We start from the raw sequence: 21,893 nt of genomic DNA, 5'->3' as shown, positions 1-21,893 counted from the left end.
GCACTTTAAGGTTTGTGGAGCACTTTCCTTACACAGCCCAGCAAGGACACACAGCCCAACAAAAGGACAGAAGTGTAAATATTTTTATCTCCATTTTACAGATGAGGAAACTTAAGGCTCAAAGAGGTTGAAAGACTTGAACAGGAACTTCTGATGCCCAGTCCAGTGTTCTTTCTGTTAGATCACCTTGATAAGGTACAAAGTAGTCAATAATTTTAAAAAGAGGGTTTGGGGAGGAAGAAAGGAGAAAATTGGATGGTGGATTGAAAGTAGTAACTCATAAATTGATCGGGATGGTGAAAGAAACAGAAGACAACTGGACATGTTGGGGACTCCAGGATCAGTATAATGATAGTATTCTTCCTCTTGTTTTCCCCCTTTCTTAAATGGGAAACTTGATGAGGTTCAAAATTTTAAAAAAGATGAACACTTAAGTGGTTCTCCATAGTGAGATAATATGTGATAGGCTAGCGGGGCTTGCTTCTTCGTTTTGGCATTTGTGAAACTTTAAAATAATTTCTTTATTATCTCAGTATTACTAATTTTTCTCTTTATTGTGTGCTATGTATTACTATCTAGCATTTATGATTCATTTTAATAAGTAGTTACAGAATAGCTCTTAAATTTATAAACAATTATGAGAACTAAATTTTTGTCTTAGTTGATGGAGCACGTACAAAGTATGACAAAAAACCTTTGGCATATCAAGAATCATAATTCAATGGGTTTGTCTATATCCAGTCCCTATTTTGGTCAGATTTGTTCGTTATTAATTAGTCTCTTTGGTCAGAGAGAGCTGCTAAGATTTGTTTTGCTTCTACAAGTTATTTGATTTACAATCTATCTTTTCCTTTTTAAATTTGGGCTTCTTAAGGTTTTACTACTACTTGACCAGTAATAACTTACATTTCTATATTGCTACCTTATATACATTAGCTCATTTGATGTATGCAGAATGCTTTGCAAATTTCAAGTTTATTAATGATGATAATTAACATTGATATCAATCTTACTATGTGCCAGGCACTGTATGAAGCGCTTTACAATTATTATCTGATTTGATCCTTATAACAACTCTTCGAGGTAGGTGCTAATATTATCTTCATCTTACAGATAAGGAAACTGGGACAAACAGAAGTTAAATGACTTGCCCAGTGTTACACGTATAGTACATGTCTGAGGCCACATTTGATGCCAGGTCCAGTGCCCTATCTACTGTGTCACCTAGTTGCACTCTGTGAACTATTATATTTTTGAGACACAATCTTATTTACTATAGAAATAATTTTATAGTATGAGAGGTTTTTGTAGTCTTCCCCTTTTCATACAGTCTTTAGTCTTTCTCCTTAAGCAGATTTAAAAAACTGGATTCCTTATTGACTAAATATAAATAATTGACATGACTTTCTTCAATTTATTTAACTAAAGTAAGCGTTGTTTAAAAGGCTCTTGATAATCCTAATAATAACCAAAGAATTCATCACCAAGTAACTTATTTGCTTATTTCCTTTCTCACCTACTGTCCTCCAACCCACAACAGAAAGAAAAACACGAGTGTTCTATTGGTTAAAATAAATTGAGTATAAATTGACCTTTGTTTAAAAAGAGGCAGGGGGAGGTACCTCAGTTCTAGGCAGGTTGTTACCTTTTGCTTGTGTATCTAAATTAAATTCAATTTGTGGAGGGGCCCCCAAACACCTTCTTGAATTGTCCTGTTTTCCAGAAACAGTAGAGTTGTGTGAAGGATAAAGTCCCACCACCACCACCGCCAACTCTCAGCTGACATAACTTACTAGTATGTCCCTAAGAATTGATCCAGCTACAAGACAAGTCGCCAGTCAGACTCCACCAGAGTGATAAACTGTTTGTGCAGCTGGGACCCTTGTAGATAAGCAGATCATCAAATCTTCATAGTGTAGTAGTTCCCAAGGGAAAACATGCTTTTGTCATCTTTCTTACTCATGCTGTCCTTCCCTTTGTCCTCCTTTCTTCTCCCCTTCAAGAGAGAACTAGTCCTTCTCCCCTTCTCCCATGCTACTCCCATTTGGGAGGGGATTACCCTCCACTCCTCCCATGAGACCACCACCCCCCTTTTTTTGTGACCCATAAATATTCAAGACTATATTGCAGATTCCTTCCTTAGTATAAGGACTTCCCACATGCATGTGCCTTTCTCTTGTAATAAATCAAGTTACTACCCATATCTTCTGGAGTCATGACTTTTTGGCTAAGAAACTCCAAAACTCAATTCTTACTGGGTCTTTTGCAATATTAATAGCCCCCTTTATAATTAGAGTGAGTTTTAAAATAACTGTATGAGTTTTGCCTCCTCATTTTGTACTTTAGACTTTTAAAAATTAATAGATTTTTGGTGCTTAGGGGGTTCAAGCCATTTTTGGAAACTATACATAGTGAATATTGTTAATTAAATTGTAGTGTGTGATGAGACTTCTGATTCTAGTAGTTATTGTGAAGGGCTTATGGGCAAAAACCGTTATGAAGGATGCTCTGAAGTCTTATGTAGATAAATTTAATGAAGATTTTGTGTAGATGGCAAAGTAGGTATGTAAATCACTAATTTATTATATTCTGTCACCTTTTTTCAGTATTAATAAAATCTGAGGGGTTTCCCCCCCACACGTTTGGTATCTTTTCCTTCCTTCAAACACTCAGCACCATCACAGTTATGTTCCCTGAAGCTCAGATATCTTTTATATTTGCTTGGTCTGATCTGGCTGCTTTTTCTTCTCTTTGTTGCTTTTAATGGTATTTCTAATTCCTTAATAAGAACATATGATGTCAGCATCTAAGTTTGGTGGATCTGTTGTTCTTAATAGTAGAAACAGTTTCAAAACTCTTTTTAGATTATTCGTGTTACAAAGGCATAAGATTTGTTTAGGATTTATCTTTGGCCTTTTTCATTCCTTCATCGTGAACTGTGCTTTCTAATAGGTTTTTCATAATCCTCACCTATTCCCAGATTTGTATTAAAAACATGGAAAGTCAAATTTTATGTTGATTTAATTTGGGAGGTCTTATTGTGTTCTTGGTAGAATATTTCTATTCTTTATTAACTTCTGCCAGTGATGTTGGTACATAATGTGCAGTTATGTTCATGATGGTCAGTTTTCAAATAATGACTTTTCAGTATTGCAATACAACATGACCAAATCCCTTGATACAGTTTTTTATTGCCTTTGGATGTAAGATATTTATCTTTCTTTGCCTCTCCAAGGGTTACTCATGAACCATCTTTCCATTTAGCTAGAACTTACCTCTTTCTCCTGGTTTTGTTTATAGCAAGAATGTCGGGATTGATCTCATTGGGCTCCTGCATAAATATGTTTATTCATTGAATGTTGGGAAAGGATCTTGCCTTTAGAATACTAAGAGTTGAATTAAAGTTTATAGATTATCTAAAAATCATGCGATTTTTTTCTAGTTCTTTTTCTAGTCACTTCTCCACTGTTGCTGCAGAAGTAGAAGACAACCACATAGGACTGTGTCATTTTTTTATTCTTATTTATTTCATGGATTGCCATGACCAAAGAATTCATCACCAAATAGCTAGCCCACTAGTGATTTTGAAAAGGCCTTAGTCTGTTGCTAGGACCATCCTTGAACCCTTCCAGCTTTTTTTCCTTCTTAAAAACATTTTATTTTCTTTTTTTGTGAGGTAATTGGGGTTAAGTGACTCACCCAGTGTCACACAGCTAGTAAGTGTCAAGTGTCTGAAGCCAAATTTGACTCAGGTCCTCCTGACTCCAGGGCCAGTGCTCTGTCCATTGCGCCGCCTAGCTGCCCTTTTCTTTTATTTTCAAATGAAGATCTCCCTTTTTTCCCTCCACTCTTCCTTCCTCAATTAGGAAAGGAAGTCGGGGGGGGGGGAACCCTCTTATAAACATGTATAATCAAATAAAACAACTTCCTATTGGCCATGTCCAAAAATCACCTGCCTATCAAGAGGTAGGCAGTAGTGTATCATCATGAGTCCTTTGGAATTGTGGTTGGTCATTGTGTTCATCAGAATTCCCAAATCTTTCAAAGTTGTTTGTCATTATGATATTGTTGTTACTGTATTATTGTTCTCCTGGTTCTGCTCATCTCACTCTAGATCAGTTCATCCCAGCTTACTCTAGATCAAGTCTTCCCAGCTTTCTCCAAAACTCTCCTTTGTCATTCATTACAGAGAAATAATATTCCATCACATTGATTTACCATAACATTTTCAGCCATGACACCTTCTCAGTTTCCAAAGCTTTACCATGAGGAAGAACTGCTATAAATATTTTTGTACATAACATTCCTTTTCTTTCTTTGATCTCTTTGGAGATATAGACATAGTAAATACATCACTGAGTTAAAAGGTATGCAAAATTTAATAGCTTTTTTGGCATAGTTCCAAATTGCTTTTCATAATGGCTGGTCCAGTTTACAGCTCCACCAACAGAATATTAATGTACCTGTTTTCTCCCACCCTGTCCGACATTAGTCATTGTCCTTTTTTTGTCAGCTTTGCCAATCTGATGAGTGTGCTTGTAATCAGAGTTCCTTTAATTTACTTTTCTCTCAGTGATTTAGAGCATTTTTTTCATATGAAGCCCTTCCAACTTGATAGAACGTATCAGATGGCATTATTAGAAAACAGTCGAGGTTTTTTGCAAGCAATATTCTGTAGAGAACAACATCTTTACTATTTCACAACTGACTAAAAGGTATAAACATATAATATATATAAGCTATAAGATCCTACTGTGTTTATTGTAAAGAAAAGAAATACAAGAACATAGCCTTTGATTACCTGAGCAGGTTTTAGCAACAACTAACTGACTCCAGTGTATAGCCTGTGTGGATCTTATTGGTGGGCTGTTTGGTGAACTACACTAAGTAATAATCTAGGTAACAATCAACACCAACCGCTACCTTTCAACCTGCTATTTGATTCATCTTATAAATTCTTATCCCAGTTTGCAAGGCCATAACATATCATATTCTGATATTTTCTCATAAGTTTAATAACTATCCAGTCTTTCTCATTAATTTACTTTGAGACCCCACTCTTGTTTATTAATTAAACCAGAAAAACTAATTTTCTCCTAAGCTTTTATTCACCTCTTTATGTCCAAACCCTTCTCTCATAAGCTTGAATAAACATTAGGATAAACTAGTGATACAGTTTATTAATAATATAACAAACAATACAAAGACATCTAAATATTTCAGTGATGTGTTGAGGTGAATAAGATCATAGCCAGGATCACTGAAACATCAACTCCAATCGATGTCTTCTTAATCCTGCAAATACCTGGAAACACCTCTAGCAGCATGATAATTAAAGCTTCTTCTAGGAATTCATTTCTTGCAAGACAACAATTAACTGTCAGTAAAAAAAAATTCTCTTAGACAGGCAGGCACCAGTCATTTATTGAGTACTATTTGTCAGGCACTGTGCTAAGTATTAGAGATTCAGATGTCTGTGTGGAACTATGGTGAAGTTCAGAGAGTTAAAAGTGAAGCCTAGAAGAATATGATGCACAGCCACTTAAGGCCTGTCTCCTTAAACTGTAGGCCCCAGATAGAGCTCACCTTGCAAGAACAAGATTGGCATAGCACATGTTCCAGGGTCAGAAGGCAGCTAAGTCAGGGTGAAGTCTGCAGAGTCAGAAACACAGCCATGGGAGGAAAGTCTTAGTATTTGCTGTACCTCAAGCACTTCCTCTCAGGAAAGAAGTTCTTTAGTCTTTAGTCTAGTTCGTAGTCTGTTTCAGGAAAAGTGGTTTTCTTAAGATGCCTCTGTGATCAAGCAGTCTCTCTGGCTATGACAGTTAACATCCTCTCCAGAATGACAGTTAAATGCTAACCCTTTTCAGACTTAAAGTTTAATTCCTTGGGATTATATTCCCTCTTAAAAATTCAGTGAACAGTACAAAATTAGAAAGAACACACTTGGCCCCAGAGATGTGAGAAGACATCTCTGCATTTGTTATATTTTTTTGTTTGGTTTTTGTTTTTTGTTTTTTTTGCAGAAGTGGGGGTCCACGAGTGTGGAATACTGCAATTCACAGATTTTTTTTCATTGTATTTGCATTTTTTCCTTTTCATAGGGTTGTTTGGTAGCTTTTTGTTTTGTTTTAAATTCTTTGTTGTAGGTATACCTCTTAAGTATCCATAAGCTTTGTGGGAAAGGTCTGTTGAAACAGGTGTAACAGTTTATTTTAAAATTAATCACATTGCAATCTTTTATTTTTACCTTGCATACGTTTTCCAATGTCTCTTCTCCCTCCTTAATTCAGAACAGTTTTAAACAATGGGTTGATACTTTGCCCTTTGATTTACACACATATCTTTGTAGTCTCAGTTTATACTTGGCAAGAGTCATTTGCAGTTCAGCTGCTCTAAACATAAACCTAAATGTTAAATATAATGTAGGTTTAAATTGAAGTAGTGTATGAGCATGTTTAGCTATCCTGCAGTCTGATTTAAATATAATTCCAAGACTAAAGATAAATTAGTATTTCTTTTTTTTATTAAGATTTTTTATTTTTAGTTTGCAACACGCAGTTCTGCATGATTTTGAGTTCCAAATTTTCTTCCCCCCTACCCCTCCTCCCTCCCAAAGACGGCATGGAGTCCGATATATCTCCTACATATAACTTTGCATTGCACTTATTTACACAATAGTCAAGTTGTAAAGAAGAATTATGACCAGTGGAATGAATCATGAGAAAGAAGAAACCAAAACCAAAAAAAAAAAAAAAAAAGGAGAGCAAACAATTCGCCTCAATCTGTATTCAAACTCCATAGTTCTTTCTCTGGCTATATATAGCTCTCTCCATCATGAGTCCTTTGGAGTTGTCTTTGAACCTTGTATTGCTGAGAAGAGCAAAGTCTATCAAGGTTAGTCATCACAGAATCCATATATCTGTGGTTGTGTATAATGTTCTCCTAGTTCTGCTCCACTCACTCAGCATTATCTCATGTAAGTTTTTCCAGGTTATTATGAAGTCCGTATCTTCCCCATTTCTTATAGCGCAATATATTCCATTACATTAATATACCACAACTTGTTCAGCCATTCCCCAATTGATGGGCATCCCCTTGATTTCCAGTTCTTTGCTACTACAAAAAGAGCCGCTATAAATATTTTTGTACACATGGGTCCTTTTCCCACTTGTGTGATCTCTTTGGGATACAACCCTAGAAGTGGTATTGCTGGGTAAAAGGGTATGAACATTTTTATATCCTTTTGGGGTAAAATTGGTCTCCAGAATGGCTGGATCAGTTCACAACTCCACCAGCAATGTAACAGTGTTCCACTTTTCCCACATCCTCTCCAGCATTAGATAAATTAGTATCTCCAGTCCATTGTGGTACTTTGGAAACTGTGCAGAACTTGAAGTCAAAGGACCAGAGTTTAAATCCTGACCCTGCCATTTGTTCTGTGACCCTGGGAAAATCACTTAACCTCTATGAGCCTCAGATTCCTTATCTATAAAATGGAGGGGTTTTATTAGATGACTTATAAATTTCTTTTGAGGCCTAGAGCTACAGTCTGTTTTGATCAAGTTATATTTAGATTATAACTTCAGAGCTAAAAGAGACAGTAATGGTAACTTAGCCCAACCACAAATTCTGCAGACAACAAAATTGAAGTCCGAGAAGGGCAACTTCCCCAAAGTCAAATGTAGTAAGTGGAGGAACCAGAATTTGAGCTCAGATCCTTTGGCTCCAAGTTCAACAATTTTTCCCACTCTATCTTTAGCCTTGGAATTCCATTTAATTTTTTTAATATTGAATTACATATTTTAATTCTTTTATTCTGAACTGAAACACCAAATAAAACAAACATTTCCATATACATAGAGCAAAAAAAGATTATACATGAAACTGATTACTATGTATAGCTTACTTTTCTTTTTAAGTATGGGAATCATATTTTAATATCGGTAGTAGAGGCAGAGCTAAGATTTGAACCTAAGTCCTTTGACTCCATATCCAGTTGTCTTTCTGCTGTATAAAGTTATGAATTAACTAGTTTAGAAATTTCAAGCCAATCCTATGGGGATTGATTCTTTTTGCTTAGGCGCTATACTAGCAATTCTGATAGTTTTCATCAGATCCTTTTTCTTCTCTTTTCACTTAAGAGTTCAGAGATAGAAAGCTGAGAAAAAGACTGAAACCACTTCCCTTAATGACTAACTTACCCTACTCAATCACCTGCCCCACCCTTCTTTTTTAATACTTCTATTTGCAGTGACTACTTTTATTATTTTTTTTTTTAAATAAGGACTGTGGTTCTACACGGATTAGGGCATGTGGTTCTTAAAAGCTGTATTTTCTCTGGACGTTTTAAAACACACCCAAGAGCAATTTTCTGACTAATACATACCTTTCCACCTGATGGTGACAGTTTTGCACTGTTAATCACAATATTAAGTATGAAGGAGCTGACCTTCTTTGAGACCTTTTTGATAGTCTTAAAGTTAGAAATACAACCTTGAAGATGTTACTCTACATTTAATCATGGAGGAATCACCCCCTCTATTAAAAGGATACTAGCCTAAAAGGCTATATTTTCTTAGCATAAATCTTAGATGATAAAATATTTAGAACCTTTATTTATGGGTCAGTTGTCAAAACAACTACTTCTTAAGTAAGATTTAAATATTGATGATATTAAGGTATTAGATAATTAATCCTAAGCAAATGTGGATTTTATTTTTATGATATGTTTTACTGAATTTTACAATGTTTAAAAAAAAAAAAGTTGGTTCAATAACCTAGAGCCCATATCTTCTCCATATTTTGACAAGCCATAACTGGATTTCTCTCTGTTACCTTTGTAGGTGCTGGAGATCAAAATTTATTTTCTTCTGTCTATCCAACACTATCCCAACAGCTTCCAAGAGAACCTATGGAATGGAGAAGGTATTTTTTATGCCCCTCTTGAAGGAATTAGAGGGTACATGAGGGAAAGAGACCTTTTTTTCCCAAGTTCCTAATGTAATTAGAAAAGAAAGTCAAATTTTCGAAATCTATTATAATGAGCCAGCTAACTTAAAGTATTAAGCACTTAATTGCCTTTTTGCTTTAAAAAGTCTTGCTTAAATTGATGGGTCGATAAAGAAAGTAAACAGGGTAACTTGAGGGTAATATACAAATAGAGACTGAAGTGTACACTTCAGATTCTTAATGGTTAGATAAGCATGTTCTGAAAATCAGTCTACAGACATTTATGAAGCATTTACCATGTGCAAAAAAAAAAAAAGATAGTTCCTGTCCTTTGGAAGATTACATTCTAATGAGGGAAGGTAACATAAAAGAATCAAAATGTTGAGGTTGGGGGAAGGTACCTATGCTGGGGCATGGTGGCCAAGTCCTGAGAATCAGAAGCAGAGCTGGGAGAGGAGTCAAGAATGGCTAGCTTGGGCTGCTTCCCAAACTGGAGGCCCTAGGAGGAACTGACCAATGTGGGAAAGGGACCATAAGGACATCATTCCAGGGTGAGAAGGCCCCAGGGAGTGAGGAAAGTTTTAAGATGAGAAGGGAGATGAGCCAGGATGGTGGCCTAGAGGTCAGAAGCAGGACCTGAGGCATTTTCTGCAGTTAGATGTTACCTTTATGCACATCCTTGTTGAAAGTTCAAGATGTGTAGTGTGTTTTACATCATTTTTGTTTGTATAGTTTTAAAGACATATTACTTATATTGATTTCCTTTGTTTTTACATAAATGAAAAAGCTTTTATTTATTGGTCAGGCCCTGTACTAAGTGCTGGGGATACAAATATAAAAAGCAAATTAGTACCTGCTCTCAAGGAGTTAACATAATAGTGGAGGCAACGCATTGGGCTAGGAAGGCACAGAGCTGGTAAGTGGAACATTAGGGCAATTAATTGACATGCCTTTCCAGAAGAAATATTAATGTAGACTTGATTACATTCCCAGAACAAGTGGTGGGGCCAGGGAGGTAGGATAGACAGATTTCAGGAGTGAGGGAACATGCTCAAACCTGGGCGTGGCTAGATGTAATGAAGTCACCAACAAGGATAGCAAGGCAGGATTATGGTTCTTCTGGTCCCTCTCCCTGCCCACTTCATCTCCCCACTCCAGTCTCCACTCAGCTGCCAAAGTGATTTTTCTGAAGCAGAAGTCTGACCACATCACTTCCCCACTCAGTATATTCCAGTGACTCCTTACAACCTCTAAGATCATTTATAAAAATCTCTAGCTTTTAAAGCTCTCTACCACCTGACCCCTTCTTATCTCTCCAGTCTTGTCATTACTTAACTCCTCTCCCCATATTCTACAATCTAGTAGTACTGGTCTCCTTGCACAGTACACTCTGCTTCCCAATTCCTTGCATTTATACTAGTTTTCTTCCATGCCTACAATATGTCTACCTTTCCAGTCTTAAACCTTATTCCTCCACATGTGCATTTCAATCCAGTGACCCCAACCTTCTGGCTATTTCATGAACAACATACTCCATCTCTTGGCTCTAGGCATTTTCTTTGGCTGTTCCCCATGCCTGAAATGCTCTCTGTCCTACTGATCTCCTTGGCTCCTTTAAGTCCCAATTAAAATCCTGTCTGTTACTGAAAGTCTTTCCCAACCCCTCTTAATTCAAGTGCCTTCCTACTTATCTAATATATAGCTTGCTTTGTTTATATTTGTTTGCATGTAGTCTACTCTGTTAGATTGTAAGCTCCTTGAGGTCAGGGATTGCTTCTTTTTCTATTCCCAGCACTTAGCAGAATGCCTGGCACCGTACTGGGTGCTTAATAAATATTTATTGATATTGATGTTCTCCCTGCTCATCTCCAGCTTTTAGCTTCTTAGGCCTCTTTCAAATCTTTGCTCAAATCCTGCTATCTGCGAGATCTCTTTCCTGGTTCCATCTCCAATGGTAGTGACTTCTCTCTGAGATTACCACCAATTTACCCTGCGTATGTCTTGTTTGTACATCATTTTTTGCGTGCTCTCTCCACCATTAGCATGTGAGCTCCTTACAGGCAGGCATTCTTTTTGTCTTTCTTTGTATTCGCAGCACTTAGCACAGTGCCTGGTGCAGAGTAAGCCCTTAATTGATGCTTGCTGCTGACTGACTCTAAAATGCTTTTTAAAATACAAATAATTTTTTGGCTTTTAAACTTCAAAATGCGTTTTTGAGAAGTCTCATAAAATGGCAACTTATTCTTTGATGTGTTAGTGAAGTTGGTTTCTTTTTAGTGCATATCCATGTAATGAAAAGATAATTGGACTTGTCAGAAGACTTGGGTCCTAAGCCTGGATCCCATTCTTATTTAACTAATAGTTGGATGACATAGACAACTAACTTAATCTTTCCTGGGCCTTTATTTCCCCATTTGTAAAATCATCTTGATAATTATACTGCTTATTTCACAGGCTTATGGTGAGTAACACCTTAAGTGTCCCTCAATCAGTACAGTGGACAACTCCATACGTGCTTTCTTATCCTGTATGCTCCTTGTCCATTCATTGACACATGTATTGATCATCCCCATAAAGATTTCAATAAGATGAGACAAGTATACAAATCAGTAATTATCATTGTTCATGGGGTCGTAGATTTAGAGCTGGAAGCACCATTAGATATAACCTAGTGTGAACTCTATATTTGAACCTCACAGAAATTATGACTTGTCCAAGGTCATACAGGTGGTAAGTTGCAGAGATAGGATTTGAACCCAGGTCCTCTAACTCTTAAGTCCATTTTTCTCTCTACTGTTACACACTCCTCTCTTTTTTTGAAGTAATAATTATACCCCTTATTTTTTTCAATTTTAAAACCTCTTCCTTTCCCTACTATATCTTATAAAGCAATCCTTTGGTACTTTCAAGATTTACCTCAAAAACATATCTTCAACTTGAACTTGGTCTGATCCAGTTATCCTTCTACTTATCCTCTTGAGTATGATTTCTGCTTGCTCATATAGCCCATTGGGGATGGAAGTCTGATCTTTCCTCTGTCATTTATGATAATAGTAGATCAATAGAGCAACATTGACAGATTTTTCCTATGTTATTTTCCTACCAGTTTCATTTATGGGTGCTTTTGGGATGATGTGACCCAGTTGGGTCTCATTCTAACCTTCCTGTAAACTTTTCTTTACTTGTGCTACTTTTCCCTGTTTGTGAGGGGATGTTGTTTATGATATTCTCTGTAGTGTACAGACTTACAGATAAGTTTATATTCTAAACAAATGTTGCCCTTGTCTTGATCAAGTATTTCTGGCTCAGGCTGTCCAGGCCCTTTGGGCCTCCTTGTCGGAGAGATTGCTTTCTGCCAATTAAGCTTTTGTGAGAAATATTAGTAATGAAGGTCAATATCTTTGCCCTTTTCCCTTCTCCCATTTTTCAGCATTGTTAGCTCTTTTGAATAGGTCATTTTGAAGTTATCGTAGTTGGTCACATCTTTTTTCCTTTTTCTATCTAGTTCATTGACTTCAGTAGCCAGTTATTTCCTGTCTCTTCAGGCATAGTCAGTTTAAGTTTTTGAGGTAATATTTACCATGTGCATGGCCTTCTGATTCTCTCTTAGACAATAGTAGTCTGTACGAGTGTGTTTATATGTTTAAAATAATAAACATAAGCAATATTTATTTCAGTGAAGTGTTTGATTTGAGCATACTATTAGTTTTAGATTATAACGTGCACAATTTTAGAACTGCTTCAGCTTTTTAAAAAACATAATTACTCTTTTCTTCTCTGCATCCTCTTTAGTCATAATTTGTATAGTAATTTATTGTCATTTTTGCAACTTGTTTATAGGTCCTATGGCCGTGCTCCAAAGATGATTCACTTAGAATCTAATTTTATTCAATTCAAAGAGGAACTGCTGCCGAAAGAAGGAAACAAAGCCCTTCTTACTTTCCCCTTCCTTCATATTTATTGGACAGAATGTTGTGTAAGTATTCATCCAGAAGGATAAATGGGAAATGGATTAAGGAGCCTCTTACTCTGCTCTTGATTTGATCATTAGAACATTTAGAATTTTTTCCACATTTGTGTTCACAATTTCTTTTCATTGTCATTGCTTCCTTCATTCTTTTATTAAAATTAATTTTATTAATATATTTTGCTTTAATATACCCTTTCCCATTGCATCTTTTCCTCCTCCCCTTGCAATACTGTATAATTAAGAATAAAAAAGGTCTCTCTTCATTCTTCAACTTCATTTATAAAGAACTGATTATAAGTTAATTTATATTGTACATTCATGATTTGTTTCACAGAAAACATTGAATTCCATAGATTTTGCTACTTGAATAAGAAGAAAATTATGTACAGTGACAGCCTTTTGATCCTTTACCTAATAAAACCACTGTTCCTGTCCCAGTACATACATTATACACATGATTTAAATTATTTGTTAAATTGCCATTAGCTGATAGTATTGTTTGACTACTTGATCAAAGCACTACAGAAAACTCATTTTCCCCATGCTTGGCTCTGATAGTAAAAGATTGCAAAGACACAGTCTCTGTCGTATGTTGTACAAGTTGTCAACATTGTATTTTCCTGAAGATTGCTTCCTTGCAAAATAAGACACATTTTGCATCTTATTAAGGCAACAAAGACTGAAAAGAAATCTGAAGGCAGGGCAAGTGTTCTGACTATGGCCAGTTGTGGTCTTCATTCTAGTTATTGTTATCAACTCAGGGAAGGCTCTTAATGCTATTCTGCAGTATAAAAATGAGAGTGAAATTCGTAGAAAGACTGAATAAATTGCAAAAATGTACATTTGATACATGTTTGGATATTTACTTAATCTTGTCAGCTTTGGGAAATTTTGATTATTTATTCCTATGCCTTCTCATATTTTGAAGCATTGTATTGTTTGCTCCTAATTTTGTCTAATATTTTAATTGTTAAAATCTTTGAAATCAAACTCTTTCAAATTGCTCTGAACTCTTAATTTCTCTGGCCAATCAAAAGGCAATTTTTTCATAAACTTACAGTATGTAGGATTCTCAGAAACCCTAACCCTATGGAAAAATATCTCCAATTGCTATATATGCAGTATGTATTCCCACTGTGATTTTATTCCTTTAAACAAACTGTTATTTCCAATGGGAGAGCTAGTTTTAGGTTTCCTTAGTGTGACAATTTGTAGTACAGCAAGAAGCAACTTAAAAGCTAATTGCTAAAAATTGTGATAACTGATTCTTGGGCACAAAATGTGAGGTTTAGTTCATTCTTAGATCAATTATGCTTTCAAGATCAATATGAGATAAACATTATTTGGGGGTCACTGAAGGAATAATGAAATTATTGTAGTTAGCAGATAGTGAAGGTGTTAACAGGTGAGCAACATTTACTTAGACTGCTAAAATTTACAAAAAGTTCCTTTTGTACCTAAATTTTAAATGAACTATTATCTTTTTTGTTTACAAATGTATTTGGAATTATGTATTTGGAAAGGCATCATAATGTAGTGGATAGAAGGATTACCTGGAAATCAGGAAGACCTGGGTACAAGTCCTCTCTCACATAAACAAACCCTGAGCACTTCACTTGTAAGTGTTGCTTCAAGGCACACTTAGAAACAAGTGCTGATCTGCATTGGTAGAGGGACTTTCCTCCCTGGGAGCACATTCCATCAATGACATAATAGCTCTGAACTCTGTTTCCCTTTCAAAAAAGGTAGAGGAATTAAAGTCATTTATAAACAAAGCAACAAAATCAAAACATGACCATTCATGCTCTCTCAGTTGTGGTGATAGAAAAGTAGGGAAGAAAGGAGAGAGAAAGTATAGGATAGATGAAGAAGGCCAGGGATCTTTAGATATGAGGGTAGAAGCTCCAAAATTTTAGCAAATGTTTGGATCTAATCTTTGAATCATTTTTTTCCCACTTTGTTATTGCTATCTCTTATGGATTTCTAGCTTTAAAGACAGCTTTTAAGTAACAGCTTTAAAGAACACTGAAGAGGGACAGGAATTTCTAATCTTACTCTTGGTTTTCTTCCCTTATTGGGCTGAGATCAGGTAACAGACTAGTTTGCCTTCACCACATGAAAGATGTATCAGAATTGATCTGTTCAAAGAACTACCATGGGATTATATCAGAGTTAGGAGAACTGCCAAGAAACAGTTCTGTGGCAACAAATTCTCTTTTTGTCATTGGTTTTCAGACACATCAATACATTTCGAAAAATTTCATCTGGTTTTGAAGAAAAAGTAGTAATTTGCCTTTAATGGAAATGTTTGCAGAAATATTTTATTGAAAGCATTGCCTAGTAGATAAGAGTACCTTTTGAGGAGTTAGGAAACCTGAGTTCGGGTCTGACATAAACTTGCTTTTTGACTCCTGGAGAGGTAGAGTATCTCTAGGTAACTCTCTAGTCTTAGAACTTTTTGATTGTGTCTCCTGTCAGTAAAACGTTTTTCATCACTCTAGTATGTGTATTTATACATGTACTACTATATCAATATATTATACATATTGTAAATTACATAAAATTTAAAATAGATGAAATAAAAATGTTTTAAAAATTATTTTGCTGGTACAAAAACACTTTTTGCGCGAAGTAAAATTACATTTTTTTGTAAGAGCAGTGGGATTGAATATGCCTTATTAGTTTTGCAAATTTTAGGTTAGCATTTGTGGTAAGAGAGTAATTTGCAGTTTTGATTCTTGGGTTTTTTGATACTTGGTTTCTCTTTTTTCCCTGTAAAACTTTAAATTTTCATTTCCAAGTATTTAGGATCCTCCAAAGTTTTGAAATTGTTCACATTGCTTGAGCTTATTTGAAATGAACAAATCTTTAGTGTCTAGAAAGATGTCTGTGTGCCTAAAGCTTATGATGGCTGTAATGGGACAATCTGATGGTGTTTTCTGTTTTTGCTGAAGTGGTTTGCAAATAGAATATACATTTGCTTCTGAGCTTTTTGATGGGTTTTAGGGAAGTCTGAAGAATAGGATTATAAATCTGAGTTAGCTCTGTCTTGCCTCTGGCTGCTGTATCTGTGCTGTGCCTGACCTTTTGCTTATTGCTGCGGTTTGCTTCTTTAGCTTTTGTTCAGCTTGCCTGGAGCACTCATAGTAGGGGAGAAAGCACATGTTCCCAAGAAGTATTTCTCCTCTTCTGTGACTATGGGTAGGCCACTGCTTTGGGATTGCTCATGATGTGCTAGTCTGCCCTGAGGATGAGGTCTTAGAATGATGCCGGGTACCAGGAAATTGGGATCTATTCAGTACTTTGAGCCCCTGGGGCTGGGTGTAGCTAGGTGTGATGGAAGGGTGTACCCAATTTTACCTCCTCCTACCCCACAAAGCCCAGAAGGTACTCTGTTTCTGAGAAGCAGGATTTGTATTGTTTAATAGTGGGGGTGGGAGAGGAAGGCTCCAGGGCCCATTGGGGACTGACTGTTGTCCTGATCCAAGAGGAAGCATCCAAGGCTGACTGTATAAAATAGTTTGTGCCTGGAGTAGATGTACTGCGAAGGAACTAAGGCTGGATAGGCAACAAATACTGGCCGTTGACTCCATTGTAGCTCATACTGGCCCAGGCAGGAAGAGGGGAAGTTGGGGCAGAGTAGAGAATAGTTGCCTGCCTACCTACCTTCTCGGGAAGGAGCATGTGGTGTAACTCAGAGTAGGGGCAATCAGGAGGAAGGAGAGCAGCAGACATAGGTGCTGGTGGTTGGAAAAATGCTCAGTTGGCTGGGTGGCTCTCCTCTGAATATTTTTTTTAATCACACCCCAATGGATTGTGTTGTGTATACCCCATTTTGGAGACTAAAGCTTTTAGGCACTATAAATTTCATAATGGTTGCTGATTTGCATTGATTACAAGGAGTTTCCTCACTGTGAGAGTTTTTTATAGTGATGAAATGACAAGTCTGGACAATGTGCAGGTCTTTAAAAAGTGACTTTCTCTATTGCCATTGGATAATACATATTCTGGCTTATGGCCTGTGATGAAAATGCATACTGTTAAGATAACTTCCACTTTTTTTTAATAAAAAGAAATATCATTACTACAGTTCAATATGCCTATTTTAAGTTTATTCCCAATAATTAAAGTGATCATTTAAAGTTCCCTTGACAGTGACTTATGATTTTTTTTTTAGGATACTGAAGTATATAAAGCTACATTAAAAGATGACATCACCAAGTGGCAGAATATCCTGAAAGCTCACAGCTCTGTGGATTGGTTAATAGTGGTAGTTGAAAGTGATGCCAAGAAAAAAAACAAAACCAACATCCTTCCACGCACATCCATTGTAGACAAAATAAGAAATGATTTTTGTAATAAACAAAGTGACAGGTAAGAATGTAACTTTAACTACTTTCACTAACACCCAAACAATTTTTGGGCAACTAGTTTATTTTTACTGAATTTAATATCTTAATCTCTTTTGTAATAGAGTATTAACACGTTGCAGGCCCATCTCATATGGAATGTTCTTTCTTTAACTTGACTGGGCCTCAGTTTACTCACCTATAAAATAAAGCAATTGGACTAAATGGCTCCTGAGGTACTTTCTGGCTCTAAATCTATGATCTTCTCTTCCTCTTCAAAGTCTGCCTGTTCTTTAAAGCCCAGCTAAAATCCCTGAAGTAGTTATTCACAATCCTTTGTCTAAATCCTGTAGTATTTATATATGGTCAACACTACAGGGTTGAGTACTTGATTGTATGCTCATATATTTATGATCATCCACCTGTATGTTAGTATTTTGTCTTTAGAAACAGAGATTACATTTTTACTCTTTTTTTAACAAAATCATACACAGTTCTGGGCAAATAGTTGGTGCTTAGTAAATATTTGATTTTTATTCATGCATTTTGATTAGAAACAAAATTAAACTTGTACCTGGTTAACCTCTTTATTAAAACTGTAGTGGTTTAAAGGCAAACTTGAAGCTGTGTAAGAATTTTTTTAAAAAATTTCCTATTCATACTCAGTCTCTGAAGGGATAGGGAGAAGAAGAGAGAGAAGTAAGGGAGGGAGAGGTGGAGGGGATGGGATTGGAATAAATGCACATTGGTGATTGTAATACAAGAGGTGTAGAGTGATAGGCTGATATTGACAAGAAGGGCTGCCTTTTTTCTCTTATTCCTTCCTCTTTATGTGGCCACACATGGACAAAAGTGGTACTGGGGCAGGGGTGGTGGTAGAAGTTGGGGGAGAGTGTGGAAAGTCAAGTGTGGAGGACTAGGTGTAGTTTAATTGCTTAACTTCAGCATAAAAACTGCTGAAAGGGAAATGAAGCATGAACAGGGAGGGAAAGAGACTGAATGGAGGTCAATGAAGATAAAAATTTTAAGAGGTATGAGACAATAGAACAGATGGAAGGACTATAATTTTTTATCAAAGGGAGGATATTTCAAAGCTCAAAATCAGACATGGCAATTACAGCTAACAGTGAAATCTAAAGGGATAACTCTCCCTGAGGATGTCTAAGATAGAATGTAACTATACATCATGGAAGTTGGGGTGGTTAATGAACTGAGAGGCCAAGGTGCTTGAGGGGACAGCATTATGTGTGTGTTGAAGTCATTAAGGAGGAAAGCGGTTGTTACTGTTAAGAGAGGGTATCAGTTAGGCACTGAACTCCTGGAGAAAGGAAGGAACCCAATGAGGTGGTGATAGAATGGACTAGGAATTTAGATTTTATAGATAAGGAATCATTTGAAGGTTTTATAAAGTAATTTCTATTCACACAGCTGTCATCCACCCTAGTTCAGGCCCTTGTCACATTTTGCTTGAAGTGTATTGCGGTATCCTCCTAATTGGTCTCCCTACTTTAAGTCTTAACCTATTCCTGTTTAACCTCCACATAGCCACCAAAGTGATTTTCTTAAACCATAGGTCTGACCGTATCCCTTTACTACTCAGTAAACTCTAATGGCTCCTCTACTATTTTTAAGCACTTTACCACCTGGCCCCTTCTACTTCTCTAATCTGCTTACATATTATTCATCTCCATGTATTCTGTGGTCCAGTTATATAGGCTTTGTTTCTGTTACTTATACATGACATTCCACATACTCTTTTAGTACCTTTGCATTGGCTGTTCCCCAGGCTTGGAATGCAGTTCCTCTCTACTTTCACCTACTACAATCCCAGGGCAAGATTCACCTCATATTTATTATTCAAAATTCATTCAAAGTGCCACTACCTACACGAAAGCTTTCTTGAGATTCCCACACAACTGTTAGTGATTTCCTGCCCAAAATTACCTTGTGTTTATTTTGTATATTCAAATACCATCTCTGTGATGTGTGTATACATAACTATATATGCACATACATACATATTTATTCTGTTTCCTCCAATAGAAATGTATAAGCCTTGAGAGCAAGGACAGTTTTAATTTTCATTTTTATATCTCCAACAGCTAACATATAGACTGGCTCTTACATGTTACTTGATTGATGACCAAAGCTGTTTTAAGACTAATTTAGTGTTTCTAGGATGAATTGGAAGAATTAAAATACAAGAAGCTTACATAAGACAGTGGTGTCAAGCTTGCTTCCATGGGGATGATCTGCAAAACTCCTCTTAGTGTCACTAAACCAGATTAAAAATGTAATTGGGAAAGTTAAGAAGATAAATAGAATTTTAGAAAAGTTAAATATAATAGACCTCGAGAGAAAGTTGATTGTGAATAGAAAAAGCTACCTTTTCCTCAGTTATACATGGCACCTTCACAAAAATTAACTATGTATCAGAGCATAAAAACCTCACAAACAAATGCAGAAAAGCAGAAATATTGAATGCACCCTTCTTGGACCATGATGCAATAAAAATTTCATTCAATAAAGGGCCTTAGAAGCATAGATTAAAAAGTAATTGGAGGGGCAGGTAGGTGGCGCAGTGAGTAGAGCACCGGCCCTGGAGTCAGGAGGACCTGAGTTCAAATCCAGCCTCAGACACTTGACACATTTACTAGCTGTGTGACCTTGGGCAAGTCACTTAACCCCAATTGCCCAGCCTTCCCCCCCCCTACAAAAAAAAATTAATAATAATGGGAAACTAATCCAGAAGAGTGAGGGGGGTCAAAGAACAAATCATAGAAACATTCAGTAATTTTATTAAAGATGACAACAGTGAGACAACATACCAAAATTTGAGGGATACAGCCAAAGTAGTACTTACAGGAAAATTTATATCTCTAAATGCTTATATCAGTAAAGGAAAAGAAAAAAAAAAGAAAGAGCAGGTCAATGAATTGGGTGTGCAGTTAAAAAAAAAGACTTTAAAAAGAACAAATTAAAAATCCAGTTAGATGCTAAAATAGAAAGCCTGGAAATCAAAGGAGAGATTAATAAAATGGAAAGTAAATAAACTATTGAACTAATAAATAAAACTTGGAACCGGTTTTATGGGGGGGAGGAATGAAATAGATAAATTGTTGTTTAATTTTAGTATAAAAAAGAAAGATAAAAACATTATGAATAACAAAAATGAAAAAAGTGACTGTACCATGGGTGAAGAGGAAATAAAAGCAATTATCAGGAGCTATTTTGCCCAATTACGTGCCAATAAGTCTGACAATCTAAGTGAAATGGATAGTTACAAAAATATAAATTGCCCAGATTCATAGAAGAGGAAGTAGAATGCTTCAGTAACTCTGTCTTAGAAAAAGAAATTGAACAAGCCATAAATGAGCTCACTAAAAAAGATCACTAGGACCAGATGGATTTAGATGTGAATTCTACCAAACACTTAAAGAACAATTAATTCCAATACCATATAACTATTTGGGAAAATAGTCAAAGGATTCCTGCCAATTTCCCTAATGAGTATTGATGCAAAAATTGTTTTTAAAGATACTAGCAAGGAGATTACAACAATATATCATAACGATCCTACACTATGACCAGGTGGGATTTATACCAACAATGCAGAGTTAATTCAACATTAGGAAAACTTAACAGTATAGTAGACCTTATAAATAATAGAAACAAAAAAAAATCATGATTATCTCAATAAATAAAGAAAAACCTTTTTACAAAATACAAAACTCATTCCTGTTAAAAACACTAGAAAGGGTAAGAATCAATGGAGCTTTCTTTAAAATGATAAGCGGTCTCTATCTAAACGACCAGCAGGCATTATCTGTAAGGGGATAAGCTAGAAGCCTTCCCACTAAGATCAGGGGTGAAGCAAACATGCCTGTTATCACCACTATTACTCAATATTGTACTACAAACACTTGTTATAGCAATAAGACAAGGAAAAAGAAATTAGAACAGGCAATGTGGAAACAAAATATCACTTTCTGCATATGTTATAATGGTATAATGAACTAAAAAACTAATCAAAACAATTAACAACTTTAGCAGAATTGCAGGATGTAAAATAAACCCACAGAAATCATCAGCATTTCTGTATATTACCAGTAAAATCCAAGTGGAAGTAATATGAAGAGTCCATTTAAAATAACTGCAGATAATATAAAATACTTGTGAGTCTACCCTGCCTACTAAGATAAACTCAGGAGCTATATGAACATGATTATTAAACACTTTTCACACACAAAAAAATGCCATTTGAACAAGTAGAGAAATATTGTTCGTGAGTAATCCAAGCCAGTATAATAAAAATGACAGTTCTTCTTAAATTAATTTACTCATTTGATGCCATACCAAACTGCCAAAGAATTATTTTATAGAGCTAGAAAAAAATAATAACAAAATTCATCTGGAAGAACAGAAAGGAAATCAGTGAAAAAAAAATATGAAGGAAAGGAATCCAGTAGTACCGGATTTTAAATTATATTACAAAGTGGTCATCATCAAAACAATCTGGTACTGGCTAAGAAATAGAGGGGGAGGGGCAGCTAGGTGGCACAGTGAGTAGAGCACTAGCCCTGGAGTCAGGAGGACCTGAGTTCAAATCTGGCCTCAGACAC

The 21,893-nt window shown here is 36.0% G+C and overlaps 1 protein-coding gene across 3 annotated transcripts in view; it reads left to right on the top strand.

Moving 5' to 3' along the window:
- TRAPPC10 (trafficking protein particle complex 10) overlaps positions 1-21,893 on the top strand; it is a 116,083-nt gene that overhangs the window by 29,708 nt on the left and 64,482 nt on the right. The window contains exons 2-4 of one of the 3 annotated variants that reach the window (XM_036744303.1): positions 8,847-8,928; positions 12,793-12,928; positions 17,100-17,296. In XM_036744303.1, the coding sequence (XP_036600198.1) occupies positions 8,847-8,928; positions 12,793-12,928; positions 17,100-17,296 (415 nt within the window). Of the gene's footprint in view, positions 1-8,846; positions 8,929-12,505; positions 12,522-12,792; positions 12,929-17,099; positions 17,297-21,893 lie in introns of those variants that run through there. The other 2 variants (XM_036744305.1, XM_036744304.1) reach the window with 2 other exon arrangements.

Source organism: Trichosurus vulpecula, chromosome 2 (assembly GCF_011100635.1).
Source record: "Trichosurus vulpecula isolate mTriVul1 chromosome 2, mTriVul1.pri, whole genome shotgun sequence".
NCBI lineage: Eukaryota > Metazoa > Chordata > Mammalia > Diprotodontia > Phalangeridae > Trichosurus > Trichosurus vulpecula.
The sequence above is the reverse complement of the archived record's forward strand: the minus strand, read 5'-3'. Positions and strand labels throughout refer to the sequence as shown.